The 18,074-nt window shown below is 52.4% G+C and overlaps 1 protein-coding gene across 1 annotated transcript; it reads left to right on the top strand.

The window, feature by feature from the left end:
• The first annotated feature begins 378 nt into the window (after positions 1–378).
• Positions 379–16,597, top strand: LOC109785766 (tau-cadinol synthase-like). The gene is made up of 7 exons (XM_020344358.1): positions 379–489; positions 10,656–10,911; positions 12,893–13,265; positions 13,632–13,850; positions 13,939–14,074; positions 14,569–14,817; positions 16,304–16,597. Exons 1-7 carry the CDS (start codon positions 379–381, stop codon positions 16,595–16,597), a joined length of 1,638 nt encoding a protein of 545 aa, XP_020199947.1.
• The last annotated feature ends 1,477 nt before the right edge of the window (positions 16,598–18,074 follow it).

The raw sequence follows: 18,074 nt of genomic DNA, 5'->3' as shown, positions 1-18,074 counted from the left end.
GCCGTTGTAGGAAGATTTCGCGCCGCCGTGCACCACCCCTCCCGGAAGCCGCGCCACATGATGCGAGATCCCCGTCGTACCCTTCACCGGCGGCGCATAGGTTTTCCCTATGGCCAGCTCTAGGGACGGCAAGGGGGAGACAAGAAGGAGGAGGAGGTGGTGGCGGCGGGGGCTAGGGTTAGCGCCCCCGGTCGCCATGGAGAAGGTGACGCAAGGGACGCAATCTGTTCCTCTCCTTGGCAGGTGAGCAGCTTGTGAACACGAAAGACCAGCTTGTCAAGTCTTTTCAAAGCCACGATGTGTATATAAGGCCATCGGTCGTTCCAGCTTTTCTCCAAGCCACACCACTACAACAATCACCAGACTACACATTTTATCATGGCGTCTCATGATGCTACCGCCACTGCCACCGTTCCAGAGATGGCACCTGTGTTTCATCCCATAGTGTGGGGTGACTTCTTCATCAACTACAATCCAGAACCGTTACAGGCATGTTTTCTCTTGTTACAGTAGTAATAACAACGTCCGGGAGCAGTACATTTTTTCAGTCTGCATGTTTTCCCTTCGGTTTTGTGTGCCGAATCCCGGTTGTTTCATGGCCCGACCTCAAGTAATTACCTGGTCTGGAGCCCTTGTTGAGATATATGCCTGGATTCTGTTTGTTTATTGGCTTTCAGTTTTGTTTCGATAAACTGATAAAACTTCAAGATTGCATTCAAACTCCTCTTCTAGAGATTTTGATGTTATAAGTAACTTATCTCATGTTTCTTGTTTCCCTTTGAAGTTTCTATTTATATTTAAACATGGCACAGTCTGTTTTCCTGTTTGCAGAATAGCTAAACGATTATGTAAAAACAATAGTAATATCTAACGGCTGCAACTTTAACCAAGAACAATCTTGCCTTCTAACACAATTATTTTCTCCCCTTGTCACTACCGGACTCGTGGCCTATGCCGACGGCCCAGGGCCGTCGGCATAGGTCATTTCCCGTCGGCATAGATCTATGCCTACGGCTGCCGTCGGCATAGCCCCGTCGGCATAGATCACGTCAGCATAGTCTTGTCAGACCGTCGGCATAGTATAGCCGTCGGCATAGGTGCCTATGCCGATGGCCGAGCGCCAGCCGACGGCATAGTTTAGCCGTCGATAGTGTTTTTCGCCTGATGGCAACGGACAGCGCCGTCAAAAGCGCTGACGATTCACGGGAAGCCACGTGGCAGAGGTATGCCGACGGCTTTGCCATCGGCATACCTCTGGCACGTGGCATTCAGTGGTGCCTCCTGGTGGCAGGGCTATGCCTACGGCAAAGCCGTCGGCATAGAGTGCCACGTGTCGTCCCCTGGTGCCTCCTGGCGGCAGGGCTATGCCTACGCAAAGCCGTCGGCATAGCCCTGCCACGTGGCACGCCCTGGGAAGCCCTGGGCTCATCTATGCCGATGGCTTTGCCGTAGGCATAGTTCCCCCCTGTTTTCTCTTTTTCAATTCATTTGACAGCATTTCAAAGCAGAATAATATGGGATTAAGCAGAAATATGACAGTTCATCATCTAAACATACTCAAGTTCATCATCATCATTTAAACATACTCAAGTTCATCATCTAAAGATCATCACCGGTGAAAGTTCATGAACATAAATAGTGCAAGACATGGAACATGAAAGGTATGGCACGATGGCCACATGCACGGGTATCATCATCGACATCAAGCAAGACCGCCGCCGCCAAAACCACCACCGCCAATACCACCTCCGCCAAAACCACCACCGTCAGGACCACCTCCGCCAAAACCACCACCGCCAAGACCACCTCCGCCAAAACCACCACCACCACCAAGACCACCTCCGCCAAAACCGCCACCGCGACCACCATCACTCTGCCAGATCGGAGTGAATGGGGTCGACGGAGCAGGAGTCGAGCCACCGGTCCCCTACATGTTTGAGAGAAGATTCTAACGGTAAATATGATACGATAGTGTTGAATGAACGAGAACTAGTTTGTCAGTAGTTAGGCAAATGTACTAACCGGACTATCACTGCCTAGTGCCACCCATTCATCGAACGTGGGCATGTGTGGGGGTTCTCCCGCAGGTGGTGGTGGGGGTCCCATTTGTGGTGGATCCGTGTAGTTATTCCAAGACACCAACATAGCCTGGATGTTAGTTAAACAAGCAAACTAGAAGGTCAGAAGGAATGAAAGTACACAAATTTAACTTGGTTTTAAGAGGGCAAAACTAACTGTCATCATCTGACGATTGTAATCATCGTTTGCCTTCACTCGTTGCAAGTACTCTCGCACCTCGAGATTCCTATGCTCGACAAAGGCCTTATATGCCTACATAATTTAGGTTGTTTCTAAGTGAGCGATGCTGAAAATAAACTGAGAATGCTAGAGAGAAAGAAGATAAAGGGGAAGTACATACAGCATGCTGGTGGGCTAAGGGAGTCTGTGAATGCCCCGTACTCTCTAACTGGCTCGGGTTGGTAGCCCGAAGCCGTGTGTACGAGATCGAAGGAGTGATCAAGCCATCGAAACACGGATACCGGCCATGTGACTTCCCCTGGATGGCCACCACCGCCGTGTCGTCGATCTGAGACTGGGCGACCTCAGGACCAGGAACATCCGGATGCAACTTCTGATAGTTCTGAGTGTAAGACTCCAGGTGCTGCTCGGTCTTGCCGTAGTACTGGCTCTCGCCGTCCTTGCGACCACTTCGCTCGCGGGCCAGCTTCCACGACTCAATGTCTGAGAGCGGCCTCTTCAACTTGTCCTCCTGCAATGTCAAACAGAAGTTAGCCATACATAAGAACATGACGGTAAAGAAGAACAAAAATGCATCATGCATATAGATATACCTTCATGGCCTTGAAGCCCCAGTGGTTCCTATTTCCTTGGCCGTGTGTCCCGTCTTTTCCACGGTTAGCCCGGGCCTTGCTGCTCTTGGCAGCAAACTCTGCATCGTCGTCGAGCTACCTATCCACCAAACTCGCCCATCAGTCATGCCTTCCATAGCACCAACAAGGAACAACCTATGCAAATTTTGGAAGCATGACATGTGAGCACGAAACATATAGTTGACTGCTTGAAACAATGAAAAGTCAGTAATAGTTACCATCATGAACTGCTCCCTGTTCAAGGTAAGTCATTGCCTCTGCGCCTGAGTTTTGATCATCTTTTGTTGCAGGTAGATGTGGTAGTACTGCGAGACGGGAACCCAGCGCACCTCGTACTGCAACTGACGAGCTTTCTTCTTCGCAGCCGCAAGCAAGACCATGTCGGCTCTGGCCTTGTGCTCGTCAAGAACTCTATAGAGTTGCTGCAATCATGCATAAACCAGAAGCAAACAAAGCATGAGTTGAGTGATTCAGAAGAGAACTTACCCAAAATTTGGTGATCACGGCCTTAGCGGCCGTCCCGTACTCCGCGTTGCTGCAAGCCTCGTAGTGGGCCCAGCCCGTGGCCAAAACCCGCAGCTGCGGGTCCCTGTCTGGCCGCGGGAAGAATAGGCCAGGCCAAAACTCCTTCAACAGGACAGTGATAAGGCCGTTCGGTTTACGGCCCTTTCCGCGAAGGATCCAGTTACTGCAAAAGAATCAAAGGATTGCCATGTGTACAATAAGAAAATGTTGTCATGTGTTGAAAATATGATTGAGAGGCACTTACTCCGTCCCCGCAGGTTCAATGAGCCACTTGTGCGCCTCGACAGAAGGTGGTGTAGGTACTCCGGCAGTACCACGCAACCACCCCTGCGGAGCACCCGGTGGCAAGTCACCCCACAACTCGGGGTCAACCTCCCCTCCACCACCCTCCTCGCCCTCCTCCTCACCCTCCTCCTCGGCCTCCTCCTCCTCAGCCTCCTCCTCCTCGCCCTCCTCCTCCTCACCCTCCTCCTCCTCGCCATCAGGAACATACTCCTCCTCCTCAAACTCAGAAGGTGCCTCAGTATAGGAGGGCATCGAAGAAGACCCTCCTATTTGGGACACGGCCCGGAGTTTTTTGCCCCGACTGCCTCTCCCCCCACCTCCTCCTCCTCTAGGGGCTCTCCCCCACCCCCTCCTCCTCTAGGGTATCCTCCCCTGACCCCTCCACCTCCCTGTGAGGTGTCATCCTCGCGTAGTCGGGAGGGAAACTTGTGGGCTCGTCCACTCCGAGTAATTCCTTTGAATTTACTGAGGAAACTGGCGCCGCTGGACTTGCCCATGATTAGCAAACCTGCATTGAGAAGAAAATAAACAATTAGTAAGGATATCAAATAAATAAGCATACAGGAAAACCATTAATAACAGAAGAGCACATTAAGCATACTATTGTAATGATCATTAAAAGAACTTACATTTTCTAGAACCCATATGAATCATCACTATTGTAATCTATTTGTCGACCGGTCTCATCATCACTATCACGCATATCTTCTTCGTTGTCTGACGGAGGTGGAGGCTCTTCCTCATCGTCAGCGTCTTCATTTAACTTTTCAAGCATAATTATGTCTCTTTGATTCACAACTGCCTCACCATCAATCCGTGCGTCGTCGTCGTTTGGGTCCAGGTCAACATAACCCAAGTCATCATCCTCGTTGTTTCGGACCACGTCATCATGTTCCTCTTGAAAGAACACTCCCTCGTATGTCATGCGGTTTATGTTGTAGTAATCATCATCGTTCGGGTCCGGTAGCTTATCATGTGGCGACACATTGAACACAACTTCCCAACCCTTTAGGTACTCTTTCTGGCATGGGTAAGGCAGGTAATATACTTGTGTGGCCTGGGTAGCGGCGATAAAGAGATCAGCTCCGGCATAGACGTTTGATGGTTTAACTTCAACTAAAAGAACAGAAGGCATATGTCTCGGACCCTTTTTGGGGTCGAACCATCGGCATTTGAACACAGTGAGACTTAGGGGTTCGCGGCCACGTCTCTCAGGGCCGTACTGCCAACGATTCTGCACAGGGCCCCCCAACAATACCTCATTCGCGAGGTGCAAAATGAGATGTGTCATCGGAGTAAAGAAGCCTGGCGGGAAGATCTTCTCTAGCTTGCATATCAACTCTGGTGCCTTCTTATGCATTTCTTTTATCTTCTCAGGACATACTTCTTTAGCACAAAGCGTGCGGAAGAAATGGCTTAACTCCGCAAGCACATGCCAGACACGCTCGGGAACATAGCCCCGAACCATCACCAGCATAATCCGCTCAATCCATACATGATAGTCATGACTCTTGAGCCCGGTCACTTTGCCCGTTAAAAGATTGACCCCCTTACTTATATTCGATGCATAACCATTAGTGAACTTCACGACGTGTTTCAGCCACCTCAATGTCTCCATCTTATGAGCGGTGCTTAGGCGAAGCCCTGCGTCGGTAGAACATCACCATCGTCACCACGCCGTCGTGCTGAAGGAACTCTCCCTCAAAGCTCGGCTGGATCGGAGTTCGAGGGACGTCATCGAGCTGAACGTGTGCTGAACTCGGAGGTGCCATGCGTTTGGTACTTGGATCGGTCGGATCGTGAAGACGTACGACTACATCAACCGCGTTGTGCTAACGCTTCCGCTTTCGGTCTACGAGGGTACGTGGACACACTCTCCCCTCTCGTTGCTATGCATGACCATGATCTTGCGTGTGCGTACGATTTTTTTTGAAATTACTACATTCCCCAACAGGCCACATCTCAGGAGCGCTTCTGGCCATCGCGTGTGGGCCGTTGCGAGGGCCCACCACACAGCTACGTTCGCATGCCCTTCGGCTTACCGAGCGTGGCGTCGGCCTTTCAGCGCAACGTGCGGCAAGTCTTGGCAGCTCAGGAGGCCAGGTTCCACGCCGTCGTGGAGGAGATGGAGACGGTCTTCAGGGAACCTCCTGAACCCCCAGAGCCTCCCGAGGCTCAGGGTCCCGGTGGCTCATGAGGAGCCATTCCTTCAACGCGCGGCTTCAGCTGCACCAACTCTACTTCGTCTACAGAACCAGGTGACATCTTCCAAGTTCGTTTAAGCTGGGAGCGCCCCTCGGGCTGCATTATTCCTAGGCCACATGGGTCCGTCCCTGTGGCATGTATCCCTTTTGCTTAAGTCTTTAGCTTACTTTTCTCGGGGCGCCCCTCGGGCTGCATCATCCCCAAGCCGCTCGGGCCAGACCCAGTGGCATGTATCGTCCTGCATTTATCCACGTTGATCTGCTCTTCATGCTTAACCTGCCAACGACTATCGCCTGCTCGATCATCGCCTCCCCCGGGGCCTTCACACAGGCACATCGCTGGTGCATGGGTCCGTCCCTGCCACGCCGAAAAATTCTCCTTAAACTTCTGTGCTTGGTGGAAAAGAAGCGAAGACGTATATTCCTTGCTCATTATCAGACAATCACTTATTCCCAATCAAGAGACATGGCTAAAGGATGGAAGTGAATTAGAATCAGACGGTCGTCGAACGAATTCCCAATAAATGGAAGATCTACGTGCAACGAATTTCGTATAAAAAGTATCCGAGCGGTCGAGCTCTGGCTCGCGGCACGCGCCGCGCACGTCACCACACCAGGCCCTCAGTGCCTTCACCTCACCCAGAGCAACCAGCGGCAGGCTAACAGCTATAACGGCAAACCATGTTTCTTCTTGTGCCTGCTCACAGGGATCCTGAGGGAAGGATAGCAGGCGGCACCGCGAGTTCCTTTTTCTCTCGTGCAATTCGCTTGCGCGTTAAAAGGGGGGCTCCTGAGCATCGCGACTCAGGAGCCCTTACTGGCTCTCCAGCCGTCACCCCCTGGCCTTGACCACGGCATCGCGACCTGGCATACCAGCGGCGGCTGAGCTCGCTCGAGGGCCGGGACCTGAGGATGTAGAGCACTAAGGAGAGCATGAGGGGAGGGGAACTCGTATGGGTCGACCTGGCTATGACGCACGAGTTGGCGCACAGCCCAAGCGCGACATCAGGAAACGCTGCGAAGTCAGCAAGATAAGTTTCGCCCCAGGATCGGCTAAATATCTGGGCCTAATGGTCACTCACGCCATGCCGCTGCTCCGTTGCGGCTAAGTCATTTTCCTTTCTTGCCTTACCATGGCTGCTTGAGCGCTAAGGGGGACCTCCTGAGCACCGCGCCTCAGGGGCTCTTACTGGACCTTGGGCCGCACACCTCCTGGCCTTGACCACGGCACGCGATCTGGCATACCAGCGACGGCTGTAGCCTGCCTGGGGACCGGGACCTGTCAGCGTAGAGCAACAAGCCATCGCAAGGAAAGAAAGGGGGGACCAAGCCTTAACGGGACATGCGCTCACCAAGTTTTCATAACAAGGAAGATAAGCACCAAATACATGATAGACCCTTACATGCCCCCACGGGGTGATTCATGTTTCTTCGCAGGAAACAAAAGCTGATACTAAGGGGAATCCTATCTACACCCTTCCGTGGTAGATGCCATCATCAACAGTGGGCCACGGGAGGCCGGCGCCAACCCCATCCAGATCAGCGGCGGCGACGGCCGGACGCCGTAGCCCTGCTCCGAGAACGGCGAGAGCTCGGGGGCACGTAGCTGTCATCGCTCGTCTCCGGAGTCTCGTAAAGCTCAGGAGAGCTGCTGGACTCCCAGGGGCTGCTGCTCTTGGAGTAGCTGCGGGCGGAGCGCGCGTCGGTCTGGCGCTCCTCCCCAGAGCAGCACTCCAGGCGGCGACCCTCGGCGTCGAAGACCTTGAAGAAGAGCGTGGAGGCTCCGTCGTACTCGAGGTGGATCGCGAGGGCTCCTCTCGCACGGCAGACCCGCGCGATCTCGCCCCAGCCGTGAGTCATGAAGATCTTGCCGGTGGGGATCGCTTCGATCTCCGCTCCGGTTGCCGGAGCGCTGCAGTCGGCGTGCTGCAGCCAGAGCTCGAGAGGCCCCCTCGGCGGCATCACGTCGGAGAAGAACCGCGAGAAGCGGATCCAGGAGCTTGGAGGCATTCGGCGCCCACAGCACCAACTCGCGCGAGGAGTCCGCGGCGTGGACCCCAGGGGCGACGGCACGTGACGCCGTGGTGCGGCGGCCCCGGATGCGGCACGGGCGGCGCTGCTCGTCGCTCCAACCTGCCGAGCCCTCGGCTCGGGCGTACAAGGGTAGCGGGTACCCCGGAGGAGGCCGCTCGCACCAAGGCCTCGTCACCACCTGCATCGCCGCTTCATCACGGCGATGGATCGACCTCTTGTTCGGTGGAAGGGGCCCCGGATTGTTATGGGGAGCTTTTCCTTTCTCTTCGGCGGAAAACCTTCTGATGGGCGCCATTGTTGTCAGCAGCGGAGCAACGAGGAAGAAGCAAGCAAGCAAGGAAGAGATGGGCAACGGGGGCTCCGCCCCCCCTCCCCATTTATAGCAAGAGAAGGCCAACCGGCGTCTCCCACGATCGCAGGTAATGATGGTTTTCCTTGCATGTCGCAGGGACTTGTCAAGTCGTGCAATTGCCGAGGCAGCGTGGGGAAGCGGAGACGCCCACGTCCAATCAACCGCCACGCGTCGACCGAGGCCGCAGGCTTTTGGGCCCCTCAGTGCTCCGAACTTGACCCTTGGCTTCGCCACAAAGCCAAGCCCGAGCGCACCTTGGGCCCGGGGGCTACCGTCGGCGTTCTGGGAACGGGGGTCCCCAGTCTTGCCTGCCTGCGGCCCACAGCGCGGCCAAGCAGCAGGCCCTACGGCCCATCTTCGTCAACAAGGCACCCAAGACCCTCGCGAGGGTCCAAGCCTCGCGAGGCGGACGACACAAGACCGCCTCTGGAGTGGCCTAGCCAAGCAGGCTCACGAGGAGCGGAGATATCAAGGCAAGGCAAACCTCATGAGGCTTTCGTGACGTGAGCCATGACGAACGGTACCAGGCGTGTGCCAGGCGGGAGCCAGTGCGCACAGCGTCCCTATTTCCTCTTTGGTGCTAAGGAGGCCAGCGCAGGCGAAGAGTACCGAGGCATCCGGCAAAGGTTGCCATATTGGTGCAACGAGACCAAGACCAGGAGGACGGCAAGGCGGAGGTCATCGTGGAGCCCAAGACGACGTCACCCCAGAGCTTTTCGCATGCGAAGACCGCTTTTGTCAGGATAGCTTGTACTAGCTGTCCCCCTTCAAATTTGCCCGCCGTTGTTGGCTCCCTTCCCGCTCGATATTTGGGAAGAGGACCAGGGCCTATATAAGTAGAGCTAGCCACCACAGTAGAGGCATCGAATCCTCACGCCACAAGTTCATACGCCACAAGAACACCTCAACCTCAGGAGGCTGTTCTTCCCTTGTACTGTTCATCATCAGCCCAAGAGGCAATCCACCACCACCACACTAGAGTAGGGTATTACACCACAACGGTGGCCCGAACCAGTATAAACCTCGTGTCTTTCTGTGTTGCGAGTTCGTCGAGTTCGTCCGCGAGATCTTAGCGAGCTAGAGCGTAGATCGGTAGGAGGGAGAGACTTCGCGCGCACCCCAGTGTTCGCACCATAAGGGTTTCCCGGAACCCCACATCCGACAATCTAGCCCTTTGACCTTCCACGGACGGGCTTTGAACAGTGGACCTTTCCACTCGGTTGTGTCAGGTCAGCCAAGAGGGACACCTGAGAGCAACATCCGGGCCAAACCCACAGCTACATCCCCTCCGTGTAGACCCGACGCATCGTTTCCCCCCTCCAGGTGCCGGCGGCGGCGCCGTCCGTTAGGGGGGCACGCCCCGGAGATGCGTGCCGCCTCTTCGGACATGCCACAACACCACCTGGTTGTGGTAGGTCATCCCATAGAAACACTTGGGAGCAACGTCCCCTCCGTATACACCCGATGCGGCTGTTTCCGCCCTCCAGATGCCGCCGCCGGCGCCGTCCGTGAGGGGGCACACCGCGAACGTGAGGGGGTCACACTCCGGAGACGGGTGCCGGGCGTTTGCAACCGCCAAAAAACTTCTGTCGTCATAGCAGTTTTGATTTTAATAAAATATAAGGACCTATATTCAAAAGAACATGACGGCACATTATTAACGTGCTCGAAAAAAATACAAACTATATATATATTCATAATCTATGGAAAAAAATTACAAACTACATATATATTCATATAATACATAGAAAGCATAGAGACATATGTAAAAAAAGCATAAAAACATATGTAAAAAAACATAAAAACATATGTAAAAAAACATATGAAAAAAAATAACTATGCCGACGGCATTGCCGTCGGCATAGAAACGGCAGGGTTTAGGTGGGCGCCGTGCCGCGGATCGGTGACGTGGCGCCTATGCCTACGGCCGCCGTCGGCATATCTACGCCGCGGATCGATGATGTGTCATGCGGAGATATGCCGACGGCTGCCCGTCCCGACCGTCGGCATAGGTTTGGCGGCGTTAGCCGCTGGTCACAGGCGGGGTCATCGGGCCCCACTGGTATGCCGACGGCTGGTGTATGCCGACGGCTGCTGTCGGCGTGTCCGCAGCTAGGCCGACGGCCGTTCTGTGCCGACGGCTGCCGTCGGCTTAGATCGGGGTAGCCCGACGGCCAGGCTAAGCCGACGGCCAGGACGAGGCTGTCGGCATAGCTCCAAGTAGGCCGACGGTAGCCGTCGACATTGTTTTGGCCGTCGGGGTAGGACCGTTTTCCGGTAGTGTGTCACATGGTTAAATAAATTTCACCATGGACATGGTTTCAGTTAACACTGTGTAACATATATTTTGGTAATGCCATGTAGATGTCAGAGGAAAGGATGACAGAGAGGTCCAATCAACTGAAGGAGAAAATAATCGGGTTATTTTCGTGCGGTACCATAGTTGAGCAACTGAACCTTGTAGACACACTCCAACACCTAAGCGTAGATCATCATTTTCATGAAAAAATTGACTCCACATTAAGAAGCGCTCATGCTGGTGAATTCAATAGCTCCAGCCTTCATCATGTCGTCCTTCGGTTCCGCATACTGAGGCAGCAAGGCTTTTGGGTGTCTCCGGGTATACACTAAGAGCAACTCTAGCAGACCCCGCAAAATGCGTTTGCAGTTCGCGCAAAACCGTTTTTGCGGGCCGACGAGGGCTAGCACAGATGCAGACCCCCCAAACGGACCCGTAAAAAAGTATATTCACGGAATATGCTTTTTTACGGGTCGGATATGCGGGTTTTGCTCGCGCAACAGCGCAACGACCCGCGAACAGAAAAACTGCAAATCTGAAATTTGTCATAGGGTTTCACAAACAAGTTCAAATTCAAATGACATAAACAGTTTGCGCGCGAATAAAAGCGAAATTCATTACGCAAAAGAGGGCATGCAAAGGTATGCGCCCATGTCCGGCATCATCTTGGGGGTCAATCTTCACTCGGCGCCATGGAGTCCATCTTGAAGTTCATCGGCGCCACCGTAGCCACCTCCGTCGCTTGTTCCAACTCCCGCACCGAAATCATCCACATTGCCACCGTATGGAGCAGAGAAAACATCACCGGAACTGGCAGAGGGACCGGCCGAGGCGACCATTCTCCTCTTCAAGATCTCTCTCCTTGCCATATCATGCCATGTTTTGGTGACGTCGTCCATGTCATTGCGGTTCATTGACATGATCTTGTTCTCTTCGGCGAGCAACAATGACAGCGATTTGTTTTCAAAGGCGCGTACTTTTCTCTCCTCAATGGCAACTCTGCACAGCCCCTCTTCCTTGAGCATTTGCCATTTTTCTTGCTCCTCTTTTGCCTTCTTTTCGGCCAACTCTTTCTTGATCTCCAACGACTTCAACAACATTAACTCGTTTGATTGCACCATGGCATCAATCTTCTCCCTCAAGTTTGAAAGGGGCTTGATCAATGTCAACCGCGTTCGTGTCCAACAAGTTCACGAACTCGGTTGTTGCATTGTTCGAACCACCGCTATACCGAATGATAACAAGTCACGAGCTATCGAAAAACAATGGCGAAAATGAAAGAGAATCACCGAAGTCCGAAGAGATATACCTTTCGGCCATTTCGTCGAACACCTCGCTCGCGGGGGAAGCGGCACCGTTGAACGGCATCGCCGGAGCACCTCCTTGTGGGGGGATGGAGTGAGAGGTTGAAGAAGATTTGTTCCTTGAAGTCGGAACCTTCCTCCGCTTTGCGCCCGCGGCCTTGCCGACCTTCTCCGCCGCCGGCCGGGATCGCACAGCGGCATTGGCGCCCGGAGCGCGGGCCATCGCGGCGGGGGCAGCCGGATTCCCGCCCTGCACAAGCACGTTGCCTTGCCGCTTGCGGGCAGGCGTGGCGTGTGCTTGGGCGACGCCAGCGGGGCCTACATGGCCGGCGACGAGATCCGCCCGAGGGGAAGGGGCGTGCGCGACCTCGACGGTGACGGGGGACAGCATGGGGTCGTCCATGGCGGCGAGGGACGGACGGGGAGGAGCAGCCGGAGCTTTCGGAGGGGGGGCAATGGTGGCGGAGGGTGCGGGGAGCGGGAAAGGGGGCGCGGAAATGTCCCTCCCGCCAAATCTCGCGCCGGATGGGGGTTGAGCTCGGGTCGGCCTCCCAGCCGTGAAGATAGAGGTCGGGGGAGAAGATTTGCCGCGCCCCGCAAAAATTTTTGCGGGCCGGGGTGTTTTGCGGGGTCTGCTCGTGCAAATTTTTTGGCCCCGACCCGCAATTTGGCGGTTATTTTGCGGGCCGGGGCGTTTTGCGGGGTCTGCTAGAGTTGCTCTAATAACCCAACCTCCTGAAATATTGTATTATCCTTGAAAGTTTCTTGTTTTATGTAAGTAGCCGTTGTTAAACTTTGAATTTTTCGCTTGATAATACACAGAAACACTGTACAAGCTAAAAATTCACATCATGTCACGTAAAAGCAGTTTGGTCTGGAATACTGTTGTGTTGTTTGCTTTAAAAAAAGTACAAAACATATGCATGCAATGAAGAAGAGAGAAACACCAATGCTAGCCATATATTCTCATAAGATGTAACATGTATTTCTTCTTGCAGATGTATTCAGCAAGTTCAAAGATGAAGATGGGGCCTTCCATGTTACCATAACTAACGACCCAAGGGGGCTATTAAGTCTATACAATGCAGCATACCTTTTTATCCATGGGGAGACAGAACTTGAAGAAAGCATCTCGTTTGCGAGGCGACACCTCGAATCGATGAAAGGTAAGCTTGAGTACCCATTGGCAGAGCAAGTCAGGCGCGCCCTTCACTTGCCGCTGCCAAGGACCTTGAAGAGAGTAGAGGCGCTGCATTATATGTCAGAGTACAAAGAAGAGCCGATACACAACACCTCCATTCTGGAGTTCGCCAAACTGGATTTTAACGTTCTGCAACGTCTCCACTTGAAGGAGCTCAAGGCTCTCTCTAGGTAACATATACTAGCTCTATCCCTGGTTTATTGGTCCCCTTAGTATTTTGTGTCAAACTTTGACCGTGGATTGAATTAACAAAATGTTAATGCATGTTACAAAAAATAGTATCATTGAAAATTATGTTCAAATACGAATCCAACGTCATAAGTTTTGAGGACATGCATTACCATTTTCTAAGTTAAATCCACAGTCAAATTCTGGCATTAAAGAATAGGTAAAAATCAAGTTCTTGATATTAGGATGCTAATCCTTTCGTATTTTCCCGGAACAAAAGACAACTTTCAGTCATAGTTCTCATAAAATGAACCTAGCGGCAATATCGTTTTTACAGAACACAACACTAACAACAAACTCACTTTCAGATGGTGGAAAAATCTTTACAGAGAAGTGGGGCTAAACTACTCGCGGGATCGTGTGGTTGAGTGTTACTTCTGGGCGTATACGGCATACTATGAGAAAGAGTACACACGTGCAAGCATGATTCTTGCCAAGATAATCGCAATAATAATAATGACAGACGACACTTACGATGTCCGTGCTACTTTGGTGGAGTGTAGACAGCTCAATGAAGCTATACAAAGGTTGGGGCTGCTTGATCTTCTTGATTTGAGAATAAAACATGATTCGCAAAATTGCATTCAATGGCGTAGCTAATTAATGTGTATGCAGATGGGAGGAGAGTGCTACTTCTTTTCTACCAGAGTACTTACAGAAGTTCTACCTCAAGCTGATGAGCACCTTCAAGGAGTTTGAGGACGAATTGAAACCGGATAATAAGTACCGGGTCGCTTTTAGCACAAAAGCGGTACATCGATCTCATCCCACAACCAAACGACGACTATTTTCCTTACATTCTATATTTATTTTTCCCTTATATTTCCGTATCTCGCAGTCACAAATTTTACCCTTTTTCTCACAACACCTACCGCACTTGGGACTTAAAAAAAATAGTAGTAAATGTATAAAAAAAAACTATCTCTACGAGCTGAGACTTTTCACATCAGAAGATCTCCAGTTCACAGAACTTTATGCTGCATATGCAGCATGCTCTGCACAAATATGTAATACTGTTTAGATCTAGAAATCATATACTTCGATATGAGATAAAAGTTTTACTAGAAATTCAGTACTGATATAGGTACTCCCAGCCCAAGTGGATAATAAATCTGATTCTATATCATAATAGCGAAAAACACATGTATATTTCAAATATTAATTCTCTACATTCATATCCACGACGTCGACATATCGAAATCTTTTATCAGAAGTACTAATACGGTTTCATTTTCTCACTTGTAGTTTCAAATATTGTCAAGCAACTATCTCCAAGAAGCCGAATGGTTTCATCAGAATCACAAGCCAAGATTCAATGATCAAGTGAAGGTATCTAGTGTCTGCTCAGGCGGGCCATGGATATGTGTTGGGTTGCTTGTTGGTATGGGCGATGCTGCAACCAAGGAGGCACTGGAATGGGCCCTCGGCTGCACTGATGCTGTCAGGGCTTGTGCAGAGGTGACACGCTTCATGAATGATCTAGCTTCACTTAAGGTGAACTTTACATCTCCAAGATTACAGGCTATATTGTTCATCCTTTGATCATGATGGCACCCTTGATTTTTTATTTTTTTAGAAAAGGAGGAGGACCCCGGCCTCTGCATCTGGGCGATGCATGCGGCCACTTTATTAATTATTCTCACAAAACCTTACAAAGTCATACAACAGTAAGACTAAAGCCACCATCTAAGCAACAACTGTCGCTACACCTATCCAATTGATGAAGGGGCGCTCATAGCCTGGGCCTAATACCAAACAGACATCGTAGCCAGACCTAACATCTAAGACCTGAGGTCCCAATCAGGACGCCTGCCGGGTATGGGCACCCACCAGTCTAACGTGCTCCTCAACCAGGACGCTTGCCGGGTATGAGGCCGCCGCAGCCACTTGCCACCAATCCATCTTCAGAGCTGTACTGCTGCATCGACCTTGCCCGGTCTAGCTGCCGCCAACGCCACCATGACGCCAGCCAGCGTCGACCTCCTGCACGAGTCCATCATCGCACATCAGACTCCTAATCTCCAGGGCGCCATGCCATTGAGATCTGTCGCCATCCATGTGTATGATGAAGCACCGCTCCACCAAAGACGTCGTCCACTGGTCCCTCGAGCCCGCGTACACCTCCAAGAAAGACGCCCCCAAGGGGGAAACGACACAATCGTGCCGCCTTCTTCTGATCTATCGATCTAGGGTTTCCTCCGGAGGTAGCAGATAGTAGTCTAGAACTTCTCCACTGCGATGCCTTCAAGAAGGGAACGACGTCGTAGAACGCCGCCATCGCCGGCTTTGGCATCTAGCCAAGAGCAGGTTTTCACCCAGATCTGTTCGAAGAACTCCATCCAGCTTCTTGTGCACGGACCGCCGCCTTCTCTGTCGGAGACTAGATCAAAAGGATCCAGCCGCCGCCGCCAGATCCATGCACCAAGCACAGGGAGATGACGACAATCTCCCTGTACCAGAGCTAGCACGAACCGTAGCAGATAGAGTCGGAGACGATGATACTCCTGGATCTCCGGCAGACCAGCGAGCCGTCGGCACCACCGTGTCCAGATCGTCGGCCACGCCGGGCCGCCGCACCCCCGCGCCGTCCGGTAGTCACCAGATTCGGGACGAGCCGGAACCGGTCGGACCAACGGGCGCGCCGCCACTCAGCCATGGGGTCGCCGCCCCGGCCACCGCCGCCCCTGTGCATCCGGCCGATTCCCACCGGCACCACCACAGCCGCCGCCGCTGGGACGCCGCGCCGCCGTGGGCCGAAGTGGGGGCCGCACCTCCGCGGATCTGGGTGCCCGCGCCACCCATGGATCCGGAGGAGAGGGGAGAGGGGTGCCCGGCGCCGACTACCTGCGGCGGCGGAGGGGAGGACGGGGCGTGGGGAGGGTTGTGGTGGCGGAGGTTGCCCCCCCCCCCCCCCCCCGTGTCGTCCGTGAGGGGGGCGACGCGAGAGGGAGAGGGAGAGCATTTGTTTGTTTGTTCACAGCGTGGGAAGAACAAAAATGATGTGGCCAGCTCCGTGGAATGTTACATCAGTGAGCAGGGCGTGGCGAGTGAGGTCGCCATTGCCAAGATAGGTTCTCTGATCGAAGACGCATGGAAGACTACGAACCAAGCACGCTTTGAGCTCCCTGAGCTGCTGCTTCCGGCGGTGCAGCGAGTCGCAAATATAACGATCAGCATGCCGTTCATGTATGATAACAAGACAGATGCCTTTACGTTTAGCAGCCGTCTTGAGGGGACGATTAAGCGACTGTTTGTCAATCCTATCAAGCTCTAGACATTATGCGGTACATGCCTGTTCATGAAATCATCCACCGACAGAAGCGCCAACTACCCCGTGCAAACAAAAGATGTATCCGGACACTCCCATTCTGCTGCACCTTTGCTTGATCATTATCTTTGTGAAATTTTACTATGTATGAAATAAGGCTTGCATTATTTGCTAGTATTACTTGAAATGCAACAAAACGTAGCTTTAGTTTTCTTATCAGGCTTACCATGCATCAATTGGTGTGTGTACTTTGTGGACAATACTATGAATTAAATGTAAAGGGGCTGTCTAATCATCAGTTGACTGATTTTTATTTCAGTCTAAGTCAATTTTTCTGTCCAATGAGGCGATGACACATCAGTTTATTTGTTTTTTAGTGTGGTCCGTTGCAAAAATCAACTGATCTCAGTCAAATTTGGCTTGCTGGGCCTCTCACCCCACCCATGCACCTGCTGTCCGCTATGCTTAGCAAAGCGGCCGCGGCAGGCCATATCAAAGGGTTGGTCGGCCACCTCATTTCAGGAGGAGTGACGCACCTTCAGTACGCGGATGACACGCTGCTGATGTTTCGTCCGGACCACCATAGTATTGCCACGGTCAGGGCGATTCTTCTCAGCTTTGAGCTTATGTCAGGTCTCAAAATTAATTTCCACAACTGCGAGGTGCTCTACTTGGGGGTAGAGCCAGAGGAGGGTCGACGTATAGCCGATTTGCTCAACTGCAAAGTGGGTAATTTCCCGTTTACGTACCTTGGCCTCCCAGTGGACACAAAACGGCCCACGATTAAGGATTGGGAACCTCTATGTGCCAAAGTCAGGGGGTAGGGTTTGCCCTTGGAGAGGTAAATTCCTCTCGAAGGCTGCAAGGCTCGTTCTCACCAACTCGAGCCTTTCATCCTTGCCCATGTTTGCCATGGGCCTCTTTTTGTTGGCGGAAGGGGTACACGCCAAGATGGACACACCTCGGGCCAAATTCTTTTGGGAAGGAACGGACCCTAATCGCAAGTACCATATGGTTAAATGGGCGTGGGTGTGTCGACCCAAAGCCTTGGGAGGCCTTGGGATCACTAACACGAGGATCCTAAACATCGCGCTTGAAAGGATCGATATAGTTGACTAGGGGGGGGGGTGAATAGGCAACTAACAATTTTTAGCTTTTCTTTACCAAATTAAACTTTTGTGTCAAAATAGGTTGTCTAGATATGCAACTAAGTGAGCAACCTATATGATGCAATGACAACAAGCATGCAAGCAAATAAGAGATATAACACGAGTAAACTTGCGAAAGTAAAGGGACGAGATAACCACGAGTGGAGCCGGAGAAGACGAGGATGTGTTACCGAAGTTCCTTCCTTTTGAGGGGAAGTACGTCTCCATTGGAGCGGTGTGGAGGCACAATGCTCCCCAAGAAGCCACTAGGGCCACCGTATTCTCCTCACGCCCTCACACAATGCGAGATGCCGTGATTCCACTATTGGTGTCCT

The sequence above is a fragment of the Aegilops tauschii genome, chromosome 2, assembly GCF_002575655.3.
Source record: "Aegilops tauschii subsp. strangulata cultivar AL8/78 chromosome 2, Aet v6.0, whole genome shotgun sequence".
NCBI lineage: Eukaryota > Viridiplantae > Streptophyta > Magnoliopsida > Poales > Poaceae > Aegilops > Aegilops tauschii.
Note: the sequence above shows the minus strand (reverse complement) of the source record. Positions and strands in the feature narration are given on the sequence as shown.